A 16507-nucleotide genomic window follows, 5' to 3' on the forward strand; every position below is an offset into this window, starting at 1 on the left:
TATCTTTACCCTTGCTGTTTATGGGGCTGCTAAATATCTGGGCTTCACACAAGCCAGGAAGGTATTGTATGTATCTGAACTTTTTTTTTCCCATTCTGCAGCAGAAATACAGAAGCAGAGGTGTGAATCAATTATTTAAATGTATATAAAATATGTATTCAATTAATAAAAATTATTAAATTTTTCTTAATGACCTTTCAAGAGTATCATGTCAAAATAACCACTGAAATATAACTTGGTTCTCCGTAAGACAAGAGATTCGGAGTTAAGGGCAGAGAGTACCTCAACCATTTGGAGCTATTCCCAGCAAAATGAGGGGCAAAAATGCTCCTTTCTTCCCATTTAAGCAGAAGGGGATTAATAAACACCTGTGTGATGCAGAAAGGAGAAAAGGTAACGTACTGGCTATAGGATGGAAGCAAAGTAGAGTTATCTCCCTTAGACAAGATCAAACAATGATATTCTTCAGTTTTCACTGGGGTTCAGTTTCATGCCTACAGCTGGGCTCCTGCAGCCTTTTCCCTCCCTCTGCCCTGCAGAAACCCCACATGATTTCACTTCCTTTCTGTATTGTGGGAAGGGGGGAGAGGGACAGTCAGAGCTAGTATTTTGTTCACTTCAGTTTCCAGTTTTGAAGACTTTGCACTAACAGCTGAAGGATGTAATTCAGTTATTGCCGCAGAAGAACCTTGTTTTGCTTGAGTGATGCTGAACACATTTGTAAACCAAAGCAGCCCTACTTACGAAGAAATGCTCCTCAAAAATCCCTATCCTTAATCTGAGTATGATACTAAGGGGCTGGCTTTGTATGAAGGCCCTCTTGAAGCTTGCCCAAAACGTGTAAATGTGAAGAATGCTCTGGAACCTCTTGAATGGAGACATTTTATTTTCAAAGAAACACAGAAGTAACTGCAGCAAAAAGATGATTAATGGCATTGTGGCCAAAATAAGGTGAGTCCCTAAATTTGATGGCATAGTATTTGCATATTATCTGGATGTTAAGAGTTTCTCACACTACTTTTGTTTATTTTTACTGGAAGAAGCACAAGAAAAGCATGATGCTCTCTTAAGTCCCCATAAATCCAAACATCTGAAGCTACATTATTCCTTTTTCCTGGCTCTGTTCCTTTCTGAAAGCAGGCCACTTGCATGCTCACTCTTGTTTTTCCCACGATATACAGGGTGTAGGCCAAAATACCCTTTGCAACTGGTAACTTGCTAGGCACACTGGGTTCCAGTTGATATAACAAATGGTCATTTCATAATGCTTGAAATATCCGTGGCATGAATATATCGAAAGTCCAAAAACTGTCAGGAAATAAGAGGAACATTTTTTATTTTCCACAGGGTAGATTTTATTCATCTGGTGAAAATATCTTGTAACAACAAAAATGTGAAACTACACAGAAACACAATTTCAATGACTGCATTAACAGTATTCAAGTGGTGGGTAGGAAACAAGCCAAAGCAGAGTACCTCGCCAAGCACTGGGCCAGGGAAGTTCGTAATTGCACCATGATGGGCTGCTCCACAACCATGTCCTGTCGCATTGTTATCAGTGGTTTTAGCTACAGACTGGCATGTGTTTCTGTGGGGTAACGAGCTTTAGTATCCAGTTACTCAGAAAACTGCCTTGGTTTGCTGGAGCCAAAGGTGTGAGCCAGTTCATTAAAGGCAAAGTCAGAGGAACTATCTTGGCAGCTGCTGTGTCAGTGGCTACCTCCCCTCCTGCCACATCACCAAACTGATAGATGGTTCTACTTCTCATTTCTAAGAAAATAGCTCTTTATCTGAACACCTACCAACATCCTGCAGCACCAAAGAACAACTTAACAGCAGGTAGACCATTGCCTGCAGCCAGGATTAGGGAACCAGCAGGAGTGAGGGGGTGCTGGTGACGAAGACTGTGCAGCTGGTGGCAGTGGCCACCTCACAGATGAGAGCAGGCACCAGGGCAGTGCTGATGAGCACCTAGACGGGCACTGCTATTGTCCCTTTGGGCATAAAGCAACTCGCCTTAGCCAAGTATGTGACATGCTGGGTAGAAGAGAGACGTTGCATAATTATCAAATATGCCTGTAATACAATTCCATCAGAGGCAATAATCGCTGCAGTGCAGTTGCTCTGGGAAGCCTTCCTCTCCTAGGCTGAATTCGAACTATCAAATCTGTTGGTTTACTGAAAAAAGGATCATGGCAGTGATGTCTTTTCACCAAAAAGGTTTCCCACTCTGCTGTCATTAAAACAGAATATGAACTAGCCAAACTCTGCCTTCACCAAGACTCTCCAAAAATGGAACATGTTTTGGATAAAATAACTGTAATTCAAACTACAGCAGTCAGTGCTGTGCTTAATTTGGTACCCAGCCAGTGAATTTTAAAATAAACACCCTCCAGGACTGTTCTCCTTTTGGATTTATTAGTCATTACCAAGAAAAGATAATTAACACTTCTGAAACATTGTGATAATCAGTAGCATGAACTGTTACCAATAGAAACGGACGAGGGTACCTACGCAGCGCAGGGACATGGCAACTCCACTGTACTCCCTGTACAGAACGAGTACACCAGTGGGCAGACCCTCAGCTGGAAGAAATGCTCATAAATACCAATAACTCCAGTGGAGCCAATGACAGTTTACACAGGGTAAGGCTGGGAAAGGGTGGTTGTTCCCTGGCCTGTTGGGCTTCTCCTTCTGTTACCCAGGAGAGAAAGTCATTTTTGTTACAATATACAAACCTCCTTGCCGGTCAAAGGCAAGGATAAATACTACCCTTTAACTATGCAACATAAAAATAGAAGCTAATTCTTTTTCTTTTGTTTGTACACTGCAAACATAAAGGAAAATAACCTTGTGGTGAAACGAAAAGAACCTGGGTGTACCTGGATCCTTTAGACAGGATCCTGCCTCTTTTTTCTTTCTCTTTCTAAACTAATGAGAAAACTCTGTTGGACTCAAGACAGCGCTAAAACTCACTGAATTGGTATTTCATTTATTGTTCCCCAAACTTCCATTACTTACGATCATCTGTAATAATCATATGAGGGATAGGATGTAAATCTTACGTTCTTGGTCTCAAACCCTGAGCATTAAGCATGCCAGGCTCCCTGCTATACAAAGAAGTATTACAGAGCTCAGGGAAGTAGGTCTATTAGGTTTATCAATGTTGCTATGTAAGTAACTACTGCTACTAAATAAATACTACAATGCATAGACTTGTCTGAAGCAGTTGTCTTTTGTTTTTCTGTACCTGGAAGTATGAGCAAAATCCATGCTGAAGATCAGAGGTAGCAAGGAAGCTTGGGAAAGCTTCTGTTTTGGTGAGCACTAACAGATGTAGCTAAAGGTTTACCTCGCAAGTCTACAACAACCCCCCCTCTTTCCAGCACTGTACAGAGCACTTCAGGACAATAAAACACTCCTTGAGCCAAGAGGTGCTTCGTATCTTCTGGGAAGCACACAACAAATCTCAGGATTGAGTCCATTATGCATTCAAAGTACTTTGCAACTGCTTTAGGGGCTGTGTTGTGCTGTGCTGGTAGAGGGTACCGTACCCGTGTAATTCCTGTTGATGCTGACGGCATTTACTCGTGAACATCTTCCTTGACACGCTTGGAACAGAGGCTCCTGGGACTGCAATTCCAATCAGGGTAGCACTTGTTAATGCACACGACAAATACGGGACCACCCTGGCAACATCTCATTGGTCGAAGCGCTCAAAGCACTCCTGCACGTTTGCACCTCTCCTAGGAAGATGACTGCTATTCCAAGTCTGATTATCGCTGAGATGAACTTCGCCCGATGGTAACAAATATGCTAGTGCCTGTTTACAAGCTACACATGCAGGAGTAAATGGGTCTGTGAGTGTTTGCTTCTCAGCTGCTGCTGGGAAACAGGCGCGCTCCTGCCAGGTCACAGACCAGCTACAGACCTCTTAAAGCAGGTCCTCAGTTGCAGAGGTGGATGCGTAGCTTGTACTGAAACAGTTGTCTGGTACACAGAAGTTGCTATGGCAGTGCCTTACAGATACACATTTCGGGTGAATGTGGTGATGTCAGACCACAATGACTCTTTTTTTGTGTCTTACACAGAAGGCTTGCTCCCGCTCTGGGAACCGGGGAGCAAAACAAACATTGGAATATAATTTCAATTTACATATAGATACTTAAGTCTATTGTCAGATTGCATCTGACTGTGGAACTGGGTTTAAAACACCTGGGTAACAAGTTACATATTATGTCAACAACAACATCTCTCCTCCTCCCCACGCCCCTTTGCCACCTGCAGTGCAGAGCTGGCCAATTTCATAGCATCCCTCACAGCAAAATGAGTCTCTGCTGAGTCCTTCTGTCTTCATGAAACTAATTTAATTCTGGTACTTTACACCTACTCCTTCCTCTGCTGCTGCTGCTATTGCAAATGGCAAATGCGGCTGGGTAACACTGTCTCTTTGGAAACCTGCCTCTGGCCTCAAAAGCTCTATTTGGTGCCCATGTGGCACTGGAAAGGCAGAGACCTCATGGGCTGAGCACCTTCCAGGCTGGGCTGCTTTCACTCCAGACCTCTCAGTGAACAGATGAATAAGCTGGAATATTGCACCAGCAAGATGTAATGGAAAAAATATATATATATATTGGCCTGGGAGTGCAACAGGCTGCTGAGAGAAACCTGAGTCAGTGCACTTCTGAGGGGAGTCAGGAGCTGAAGCTGCCTGGGGCAGAAGCTCTTCAATGGTGTGGTCTGAGAGAAGCGCAAGGGGACCACTTCTCAATTAACCTGCAGATTTCCAAATAATTGTAAACAATGCTGACTTCAAGCCTGCTGCCAGAGCCTCCAGCTCTCTAAGAAATAACCCCTACTCATTTATTGCCTGAGCATATTATTACTTTCAGAATGAACGAGTTGTGGACCACAGTACTGGGCTGAACCATAGTACAAAGTGTGTTTCAGTGCAAAACTATGTATGAAATAGCCATCAATCTTCTTTGGACAGAAACAGGAGCAGAGCTCCAACATTTTGTGTAGAAAAATGCCTGCAGCTCATTTCTGCACCATCTTTATCTTTGGACTGGTCTGGACAGGGCTGGCACTTGCGTGTTGTGTGAGAGCATGATACAGCTCTGCCTGGCAGTGGAGGCCCTGCGAAGGTCAAGAACAGCTAAAGAGCAGCTTAGCAGGGGGTGTGCCAACTGCATCCTCCGTCCCGGCTGTGCCAGCTGTGGGGAGGCTGCATGGATTAGGAGCTATTCAGATGGCTCTGGAGATCACTCTTACATCTGATACAATACACAGTGATCCCACTTTGCTGAAGACTCAGCTCTGTACCTCTAATGTGAAATTTCTACAGACAATCTAACCATTTGGCTCTAAGAAAGAAGTAATTCATATATACACATACTGCCTTCAGCACACTTTCCCTTAAAAGACTGCTGCCATCCTTTATATCATGAAAAGATAGACATGAAAAAGTTTTGTGCCAGGAATGGTAATGCAGTAAAGCACAGAGTTCAGTCACTATATACTGGTAATCACTATATTCCTCAATAAAAGTGATGCAATAGGTGACTAATAAAATGAAGTTCAGAGTTTATGATTAAATACTTCATATAAGGCCTTTAGATAAACATGTAATTGGAGAGACATATATGTTTTTAATACTAGCTCAAGTGTGAAATGGTTTGGTCTTTGGTCTTTCTGCTTTTGTGAATCATACTGTAATAGCAGCTTTTATTTTAAAAAAAGATAATTTTAATTTAAATTGGTCTAGGAAATGCCACACTGAATTTAATAAGCATATGCAGTATATAAGAGCAAGGCAGGAAAAAGGATTATCAAAATAGCCAAAATAATTTTCTAAGTGGCATACACTGCACGCCTATATGGTTTAATTGTCATTCCTATCCTGCCAGATCTGTGTGGAGGCAGCCGCATCTTTAAGCACAACTTGGTCAAGTTAGTTGGTGCGTATACTCCTGTTTAGAGCAGGTCTGGGCTTTCATTCAGGGCTCGGGCTTTTTATCTTAAATGAAAATTGAAAGGTGCAAGTGCCCAGAACACCTGTACCCTTGCCTGAGATCTATTCTACAGAGAGTCACCTTGAACCAACACTTTGAAATAAGCCTTGCTATGGACTTGAACAGGAGGTGAGCCAGGCACCTGTGAAGAAAAAGGCATTCTCTTTTTCCATCTGTTGCAAATTCTTCTATAGTTAGGCTTGTTTCAGCTAAGCATGTAGGCCTGAGCCCCCTCCTGGAACTATTTTGCCCAGTTCCAGGTCTCAATGGCACTTTTCTGTTGGGCTTTCCCTTTATTCGTTTGGTTTTGGTGTCTGTCCATGGAATCAAGGTGCTTAGCTGCAGTGTAAAGCTTCAAAGCTCCCTGGGTATGACAGTGAATGGGATGACAGGACTGCTGGATTCGAGGTCCAAAGCGGTGAGGAAGCATTCAATGGCTGCTTCGTTTCTCCCCTGAGCTTGCAAGACCTCTCCAAGGCTGTTCCAGGCCCTGTGACTGGTACTCTGGATCCGGATGGCATCTCTGAGGACCTTCTCGGCCAGATCCCTCCGCCCAAGTCTGCTCAGCAACAAGCCCTGTCAACAAACAAGTGATGAGCAGTTAACAACAACATAACAAAGAGCAAGAAAAGGAGTGCCCTGAGCTCCCAGAAATCTGGGCATATGTATAACACCACACACAGGGATCCTATGGGGGAGATCTCCACCTGTTTCTGGAGAAGAGTATTAATCAGCTGTTAAACTGTGCTTTTTTTTGATTGTGATGTGTAATTCAAAAAAACAACTGTGAAAATAAATTTTTTGAGCAGACTGACCCAAGTGCTCCTGCTGTGTGTTACAAGGAGTCCATATACTGGTGCAATATACAGAAAGGGAACAGGCCTTTAAAGCATTCCTCTCTCCTTGAGTAGGTTACGCTGGCTTCTAATCCCCAGGAAAATACACAGTTTCAATTACATGGAGTATATAAATTAACTCTTGCCCATCTGGAACATCCAGCTGAGGCTGAGGTAAAGTCTCTCAACTCCTCTACCTTGACCATAAAGAAAGACCTTTCCTCTTAACAAATGGTGCTGTAGGGACATGGCTCTCTTCCAGCCTTCTAGGAGCAGGCTGTATGGAACAGTATAGAACCTTATGTCCCCCTGCTATCTGCACTCTAATGTAGATCCTAAAGCAGTGTGGGAGAGGAGAAGGATGAGGAACCTTGTTTAAAAAGCTGTCCTTAGGGTAAGAAAAGACACAAGTGGGTGTAACCATCTGGAAGGAACAGGAGGGGGAGGATGAAAGAAGTGGTAGGAAGAACATGTTTTCCTATAGGGCTCACATGGATTTGTCTGAACCCACAAAGCATCTAATGAGCCAGGCTCCCTTTAAATAATACAGCAGCCAACCATGCCAGGATTATCATAGAGGCTTTGCAGGCCACAATGCATTAGTGGCCTTTTTCTGCTTCCTCCTGAAGGGGCAGACACGAGGGTGAACCTCCCATCAGTTTCATCCAGGTGTGGCCTGTAGAAGCTGCCAACACTTTTCATGTCACCTGCCAGGCTTTGCATGGCCTCTGCCTGCACTCGCCCACCGAAATGTTGGGAAATGAGATGACAGCCTGACTTCACACTTCTCGTGGGACTACGTTAGTGTGTGGATGCATATATATATAAAAATGAAAGCATTAGCTTCATCTTTAATGTAACTAATTGCCTTTAGTTGATAGGAAAAGACACAAGAAATCTCAAATCTCTCACAACTAGAACCAAACTAAATTTGTGATGGAACAGTAGCGATGCTTTTGGAAGTAGTAAGATCCTTCCTTTGTATTGTTTGCTTTTCCAAAAGTGCCATCAGACACAGGGTGCATCAACGTGACTAACACCCAGCAGCCAGCGACAGTGCTAATACCTACAGAAGCACACTACTTTGCCTCAGGTTTAAACTAAGAAACACACATTTAACCAAGTATCAGCGGTACTGTGAACAGTTTCACTGCCTCTTTCTTACCCATAACCTTGGCCTGAATCATCAACTTGGTATCAAATCTGATCATCTAAAGATGTGCGGATCTTTTTTCTTTAGGTTTGTCTGTTGGAAAATGGCGAGGCAACAGGGTCTAATCTTACAGTCCTCTTGCGAGCAGGCAGAGGTGGCACAGAGGTATCCTGATGGGAAAGTCTGTTTCCTCTGGTGGTAGCTGCCCGGAGATGACCGCAGGCATGTAATGACAGACTGGAAGGAATTTGTGCAATTATAATTTGAGTCACTCGCTTGACAGGGATAATGAGGCACAGAAAGGGCAAGTAGTGTGGCCATAGGAAATCTGCTGCTGCGCCAAGAATAGACAGCAACTATCTCAGCTCAAGTTCGTCCTCAACCACAAACCCACTCTTCCTAAAAGCTCTTCCTGTTGCACTGACCCAGCAGAGCCAATTGTGCTCTCTGGTGGCCGGGGACCCATCACTGTCCTCACTCCCACACTAAGCAGCATCCAGCCTCTCAGTGCTCCCAGAGGGCTGCTGGCCTGGGAGGCACAGGGGCCGGCAAGCCTGTGCAGCTGCTGCCTGTCATCCTTCTCCAACAAGGAGAGGAATTCCCTCCCAGGCTGACATCTCATGCCTCTCAACAATGCTGCAGTGAAATCCACCTCATCGTAAACTGCTCGTGCAGCACAGCTCTTGTCTGCCCCAATACCCTTGCTGGTCAAGGAACAGACACTGCCATGGCTTCCCTCCCTACAGCTCCCCAGTGTGGAGCTGCGGCATTTATTTTGCCTCTGCTTGAGGTCCCTGCAGCTGTTTTGCAGCACTGGGAGGAGGCTGTATGCAAACCCCAGGCTATGTGTTCACCTGGAGAAGATGCTGAAGCTGATGTCCACCTGTGAGCGCAGCACATGTGAACATTTGCTTGTCAGTATTCAGTGCTTTCAAGCATGCCAGTTTAGCCAAACAAACATCTGTGAACCCTCAGAAAGGGTGAACTGAGGGTCCTGAAAGCCAGGGGAAAAGCCTGTTAACGCTGCAACACACTGCATGAGTGAGAACTAGTTTTGGGGCAAAACATTTGCTAAAGCAGGTAACAATACCCTGCCTCTCTTTGCTTACATATGTAACTGTTCATATCAAACACTGTCCATGTCCATGGACCTTCCCAGTCATTTCCACTGTCCTACTTACCCCCTCTTCTGACGAAGAACTGCCTCATGGCCCCTTCTTGCCCACACGCCTGGATTTCCACGTCATGTGAGCAAAAGATGCTGGGCTTCCAGCCTCAATTCAAGTGGAGGACATGGTGCGCTCTCCAACTAAGGTCCTGCCAGAGTTCCCAAACCCTGGCAGTGAGACCTACTCCTTCACCCACAGTGAGCTGCGACAGACACTACGAGCTGTTCCTATGAGGCTTAACTAAACCTGCAGACATATGCTGCTGGATGTTTAAAGGATAGGTTGAACGTCATTAATTCTGTGTACGGGAGAGTTTCTTGCTTTGGGTTTCCTCTTTCCCCACCCTGCTCCTTGAAAACAACAAGCATTGTGTGAGAGTTGGAGTCTGCACAATCCCTAAGCCTCACAAAGATGCAGCACTGAGCACTTCAGTTTTTTGTTTCCCTGAGGTATTTGCAATTGAGAGCTTCTCCTTTCTACTGAATTTCTTATTTCCCCATGGAGTCTGGCTTGCAATAAACAATGCCTGCATGTTTTTGCTATGTAGGTCCAGCTGGAATCTGCCTACAGTGCAAAAGAAAAAAATCATGAATAAATTCAGAAAGCCACCCACTGACAGGCAATTTGCATTTTTATCTGGAAGGTTTTTTTTTAAAAAAAGATTTTTCTAATGAAAGTTCAGTTCCTGAGTTTCTATGGAAACTCATCTGCTTGGTGTGCATGCATAATTTCATAAAGTCAGATCTCAGGAAGATGAGCAATTAGTATAAATACAAGCAGGAATGTTATTAAGGGTTTCATCCTCTTATTCCTGAAGATGGAGGGTGAGGCTGGGTTTCATTGTCTTTCCTTGGTTTGCATTAGTGTTTTTGCCAAATTCAAGTAGAAAGTGGTGTACAAGATGGCCTTGCTCCCCTGCCACCTCCTGGCTAGCACTGGCAATTCTGATTTTACCCAGTTATTTTCCTCCAAAAGGTGGGGAGTACCTCTAAGTATGGTCTTCTCTGTCACTGTTGCTGGTACCAAGTCAGGCACTACAGAGCAACATGGGCAGGCTTCTTTATAAACACAAGCACATTATAAGCAGTAAAAACCCCAAAACCGAACTAAGAAGTGTGTGAGAATCACTTTGCTTTTGAGATCCTATGGACAGCACATCGCTAGAGCTCGCACCAGGCCCGTGTTAGCCACACGTAGGCATTTCACGTGCTCTTTGCATTAATATAGCTGTCTAGCACTTGGATGCTAACTCAGTCACTCGAGGAGGTCTGAGGGTAACTTATGCAGATTAAATTAATTTTCTTCTTTAGGTCTGAAGACATACTTCATATCTTGCAAACAGAGGCAGAGTAGTAAGGGTTGTGTTTTCAAGCCAGACTGTAAAAGGCAGCACTGAAAGCACTGGAAGAAATTCATTTGAGGTGAAAGGTTGCAGCACAGCAAAGCTGGTACAGTCTGGCAGTGCACGAAAGCAGAGGGGAGACAGAAAATTTGGTTTGTTGATTTAGGGTGCCTAACGCTGGCAGCAGGACTCCTGAATTTATTGGTTTTAATTTCAAGGAACAGGGAGGTATATTTGAGAAGCTTTTTCAAAGGCATTTTTAACATTGCTCACATGCAAAACAAACAAAACCTAAACCACTTCTATAGTGACAGTGGGTCAGACTCCCTGGCCTCCAGTGATGTGATACTTAGTAATTGATACTTGAGTGAGGTTATTTTTGGTTTAAGAGAGCCATATTTCTATTTAAGTTAGGTGAGCAAAAAAGTGTCCTGTTTTCAATTTCCATTAATAAAGAAAGTGAGGTAATGACATTAGTGATCTGTGCCCTTACTGCCTTAGAGCTTCACAAAACCTCCTTAAATGCTGTTAGCTCATAAAACTCCCAGAAAATTGTGCAGAAAAGACATTATGGAAGACTAGAAAATAAGCCTCATGTACAAGCTGGAGTTTATTTTTAGTAATGAAAGTCAAAACTTCCTTTGCAAATGTTTAGTTCAAACACCTGATGAGCAGCAGGGAGTTATCCTGAGTCTTGGCATCCTTGTCTCCTTCCACTAAGATGGCAGTTTTACTAGTTCTTTCCTTTGGGGCTTGCATTGGGAAGAGGTCTCCAGAAAAACATTTTATTTCATTCCTGGAAGATTGCTTTTTGTTTTGTTTGCATGGTCATTTCATTCTTGGAGAATCTGTGGACGTGGACTAGACTCTATCCTTTGCAAATTTATTTTAATAATTACTTTAAACACAAGCTCTCTCCTTCTTTGCATGAGACTCAGATTCCAAAATGAAGTTGTCTCACTTTCACCCATTATTGCCTAATATATAAAAATACCTTAAGAAATTTCCAGAATAAATCAGACTTTAAGACTTTGCTCTTGGGCTGCTATTAATTAAATACTCCAATCTGCAATACGGACATGTCACTAATGGTTAGTAGGAGGGTAATCAGCAGCTGGCAAGATCAGGTCATGCTGCAGGAAAGTGCTCATTCAACACTGCTTATTCAGCAGAACCCTACAGAAAGTCTTTCAAGATGCATTTGGCACTTGGTGATAATGGTCTCATGTAACAGAAAAATCCGCACTGCTACAGGGCAACATACGCTTCTGTAATTATTTAGCGATCAGAATTAGTTGCAAGCAAAATCTGTTGCATAAACCATGAAATATCAGAGAATCCTTTTGGAAAATGGCAAAGATTAACCCCAGAAATCCTAGGTGTCCTAGAATAAAGACAGATACGTGACTGCCCAATTGCTTTGTGATTCTTTCCCCCCACATTCATGATCTCTGCGTTTCTGAGGAGCCAGGATTTTCTTTTTTTTAATCTGTGAGCAGTGAAGTGAGGTTTTGTTGTGCTGTCACTTTTTTTTTTTTTGTTGTTGTTGTGCTGTCACACAGCAGCTGGGAGTGTGCGGGGTAGCTAATCATCCATTTTGCTGATTCAGTCCAGGTTGTGGCAAACCCGAACCATACATCTGAGCTTTGTTCTCTGAAAATACACTGTAGGAATACATGGAGCCATCAGGCTGCGCATGCTGAAGACTGAACTAGAGACTGTATCTTAATTTGCTGCCCTAATGAAGGGTGACTGGAATCCACTCCTGGAGGAAAGCTTGTCTTTCATGAAAGTGTTTCTTCTGCCTCTTTTGTCGAAAGCAGCTTTTCCTTCTCTTCCTTCCCCCTCTCCACCTCCTCCACCAAAGCTGCTGCATCCCGTGTCAGTTAGTGACGCTAAAATGCTGCATTTGATAAAGCAGAGGAGGGGAAGAAAAGGGAAAGAGAAAGAAAGCAGGCAGGGACACTGCAAAACACAGCATGTGGAAAAGAAAAATAAAAGAACAGCACCAGGGGTGCTGGGACAGGCAAATGCTGGGAAAGGCAAAAACAAGAGTCTGCATCACGATTTGTAGCACTTGTGCACTGCCTGTGGGTTTCAACTCAGTAGGTTCAAACCTAGAGATTCCAGCTCTGGTACTGCAGTCGCCAAAGGCAGCCTAGCAGCAGACTGCTGCTTAAACCTCACTGCAGCAGCTCTGTGTGCTACAGATGAGTGTGAGGTAACAGAAGAAAAGAGACTGCAAAGAGGTATTCCAAGAGACAAGACTAGCTGAGCATGAAGGCAGAGCCCATCACAAACCTGGGCACACAGAAATGCTTTACCAACCATAATGAGCCAGCTTCAGCAGGCAGAGAAGGAAAAGACAAAGAAAGAAAAGATCAAAAGTGGTGAAGATCCGTACAGAGAAACACCCCCTTTCCTTAGCTTGCCAATGTGCTTTTCAAGGCAGTGTATAATTGTAAAGGCAGCATCTCATCCAGGTCGTCCTGTGACGCCAAGGCAAGCCCCCCTGCAGAAGGGAAGCACTGTGCAGTGCTGCACACTGCCCTCTGCCCAGGCTTGCTGTCTCCATTTGGAGTTCATCACATGTTAGCAGGGATGTTTGTACCGTGTTTGAAGCTTAAATGTGATAAAACATTTATTGACATAAAAAGCAAACCCTAAGGCAGCATTTCAAACCAGGAGGCTGTGATCTTTTCATTGGGAGGCTTATACAAGCCTACTAGAATGAAGAGTTTTTCAGCCTTGTTGGATTGTCATCACTTAAGCTTCATTCAAAGAAAAATTGTTTGCTGCATGCTGAATCTTCTCTAGATAGTTCTTTCTTTGTTATAACCTACATGGAGATGAAGGAGAAAGCAAGGAAAACCAACAGGATGCCTTGACTACGTGTTTGAGACTAACTAAATGCAGTACTTGTTTCATAATCTCTTTTCCTAAGCAAGGCAAGATTTCTCCCAGTCCTGCAGTTGTCATAGTAATGTTGCAGCAGAGTGCACAGCAGCTTCAACGAGGACTCAAGCTCATGGTGTTGTCTGCAAAAACATGCACTGAGAAGGTCCCAAACTAATAATAAATAGTAATTTAGAACGCATAATTTATAATTTTAAGTCCCATTCCTTTATGCACTGTACTTGCTTCTCTGGCGCAAATTCTAGTTGAAATTAATGAGATTTAGCCTAGATATATCAAAGTAGTTCAAAATACGTGCAAAATTGAGACTGATCAGCAATGAGAGAAAACGCAAGCAATATATATATGCAGGATGCTGAAGACTGGCAGGTAACATGCTGGCTAAAGCACTTGACTAGGAATTGCTGGGCTTCACCAGCTCCTAATGCATTTCACATTGAATAATCCATAATTACTCAAGAACAATTCAGAGAGCAGGGAAAGGGTCAAGCAACAAGCTTTGGGAGGCAGAAGTCATGAGTTTAAGTGCTGTCAGACTGCGGAAGGTTGAGGACTTGCCTCTCTTGTGGTCAGGGAGTGCATGCTAACTTCTAGTAAATGTTTTTTAAGAAGTTAGGGCAGCAGTTAAGCTTCCCTGTTATCCCCAGGGGGAAAACAGCTCTCTGCCTCTATTTCACTAGTAAGTGGGTGCCTATGTTCTGTTGCATTTAGCAAGCTATTGCTGCATATAGCTGGGAAACGTCTAGGCTTAAGACCTGGATGTCCAATTAACCTGAGCACCCACAGTGTGCTGCGGCTGATCAGCAGAGAATTTGTCTGCTTAGGTTTCTTCCAGTACCAATCCTGGATCCTTCCCCAAGTTTTAACGCACTGCTCGGCAAGAAAGGAGGGGCTGATGTGCACATTTCGCATGCATGTTATCTTCCCCTCTTACTACAGAGTAAATCTTGTCTGAATGTATGAGTCATGAACAGCTTCTCCCAGATAACAGCTTCAGCTCTGCCAAGGGTCTCTATGAACCTTAGTCCCAGAGAAATCATCACCAGAGCAGGCGCTGCATTTAGTATGTCTCTGAGGAATGGTGTAGTGCAGCAAAGACACGGCTGACAGAGGCACACAGCATGCCGACGTGGATTATAGCAGATGTCTTCTGAAAGGAGAGCTGAGGTATTTAAAATATCTTAATTTGCTTAGTTTTCCACTACTGGCAGTCTCTAGGATAGCATGTTATTGATGACATCCCACACACAACTACAGCTGGAGCCTCAGTGCAATATCGCAGCTGAGCGCTAAGCTAGATGAGCTGCTGGGAAACACAGAGAAAGCTGGGCAGGAACGCACTGCTGTGGTCCAGCCAGTGACTCCTTTCTCTGCTTTGATGCCTTTTATCCCACAAGGAGCATGTTTCTTTATCCTCTCTTAACATATAACCTCTCATAAATCATGATCCTCCATGCACAGCGATTTTGCTGAATTACAGATAGCATATTCTGTTACAAGCTCAACATGAATGAGTGAAGAAACTCATTGAGAAGATAAATTATTAAAGGCTTTTGATAAATACTGCACATAACATTAGCGTAAATGGAAGATCCAGTGACACCAGAGAGCTCTGATGTTTTCATGTTTCCCATTTGTTTTGGCCAGAAGGGAGTTCTGCTTCCTTCTGATGACTGTGGCCAGCACAGTGTTTCAGGACAGCTCGCTGAAAACCTGGAAGTCTTGCTTGTTCCCACCCCACTGTTTGTGCAGCTGTCTCTTATGTACTTATTCTGTTATTGTTCTACATGCTATTTTATATACTATATTACTATAGTCTATCACTCTGTCCTGTCTTTAGTGCAATAACAGGCAACCTAAATAGCACAGAATTGAAACTAATTATAACTGGCTTCCTTGTGTAAAAAACAGCACTTGAATGTTGAAATGTAAAGGGGATAGTCATTCCACCCCTTCTCCCTTCCCCGAGCAGCTTCTGAAATACCGTTTACGAGTCCAGCTGTAGAGCAGCAACTTGACTACTACAATTTCTAGGTTTTAATTGGATCTCAGATCAAAGCACAGCATGAGAACAATGCTGATCAGTAGAGCTGCAGTGGTATCTTCAGGGCTGTGGATGGGAAACCACAACTAAAGCTAGTAATCTTCTGGAAGATCAGCTTGGAGCTCAGTGGAGAGCATCTGCTGCAGGGAGAGATCAGAGCAAGGACAGAGTCTTTAGGCGCTTGGATGCAAGTTTTATTCTCCGGAGGCACTGAACCACTCCAGAAACTTGATGGGTTTAAGAAATGTATCAGGCTCTTCTTTTGTAAGGTGTTAACACACACTTTAGAGAAGGGATCAGAGAAGAGCCAGGGAGTTTTGTCTTTCAGGAATTTATTTTAGTTTCCAAAGTTACGTAAACAGAGCCTGAGTAATGTGCTAATGAGCACCTCGGGGACATGGAGAATAACTTACCACAACAGAGGAATGCAAGTGATTGGCAGAGATAAACAGGAGTTACAGATTCCCTGGAAACCAGGATAATCCACCTCTGACAAGCAGAGCACCAGCCCTCCTGCTAATAGACTGAAATCTCTGCACTGTGCAGTGGATCAGATTTGCTCCTTCCAATGACCCCAAACACCCGAACAAGTCCGGGCTCTCACTGATGAGGGAAATGCGCAGGTCCCCTAGGAGAGGAAATGGCCACTCTTAGTGTCTAACCGATGGTGTCAGAGAATCACTTATCATCTTGTTTGTGATGGCTCCACTGAATCCTTTGGATGGAGGAAGGAAGCCTGGCAACTGCAGAGGAAGAGAAGAGGCAGCAAACCTGCAAAATAACTCTGTCAGCTCCAAACTGGTGCTCAGGAGCCGTGATCCCAATGCACAGACAGGGATTTGCTCTGATGGCTGGGCTACTGAAGCTGCCAGCAGTAGATCTGCAGGGAGGATGGCAGTGGGGGAGGAGGGGGTTCTGCAGCAAATAGAAACGAGGAGAACAAAGTGTTTGCAATTCCTTGGACAGTGAGTGAGCTGATACACAAACTTATTAATGTGAGCATCCAAAATGCTCATTTCTCCCGTGGGAGCTA

At 43.9% G+C, this 16507-nt stretch overlaps 1 protein-coding gene across 3 annotated transcripts in view; it reads right to left on the reverse strand.

The window, feature by feature from the left end:
• Window positions 1-924: 924 nt before the first annotated feature.
• The window catches only part of TTC7A (tetratricopeptide repeat domain 7A), a 178223-nt gene continuing 162640 nt past the window's right edge, over window positions 925-16507 (reverse strand). For 2 of the 3 annotated variants that reach the window (XM_069852628.1, XM_069852630.1), the window contains exon 20: window positions 927-6590. In XM_069852628.1, coding sequence (XP_069708729.1) covers window positions 6369-6590 — 222 coding nt within the window. In that variant the 3' untranslated portion in view covers window positions 927-6368. Of the gene's footprint in view, window positions 6591-16507 lie in introns of all 3 variants that reach the window. The other variant, XM_069852629.1, reaches the window with a different exon arrangement.

The sequence above is a fragment of the Phaenicophaeus curvirostris genome, chromosome 2 (assembly GCF_032191515.1).
Source record: "Phaenicophaeus curvirostris isolate KB17595 chromosome 2, BPBGC_Pcur_1.0, whole genome shotgun sequence".
NCBI lineage: Eukaryota > Metazoa > Chordata > Aves > Cuculiformes > Cuculidae > Phaenicophaeus > Phaenicophaeus curvirostris.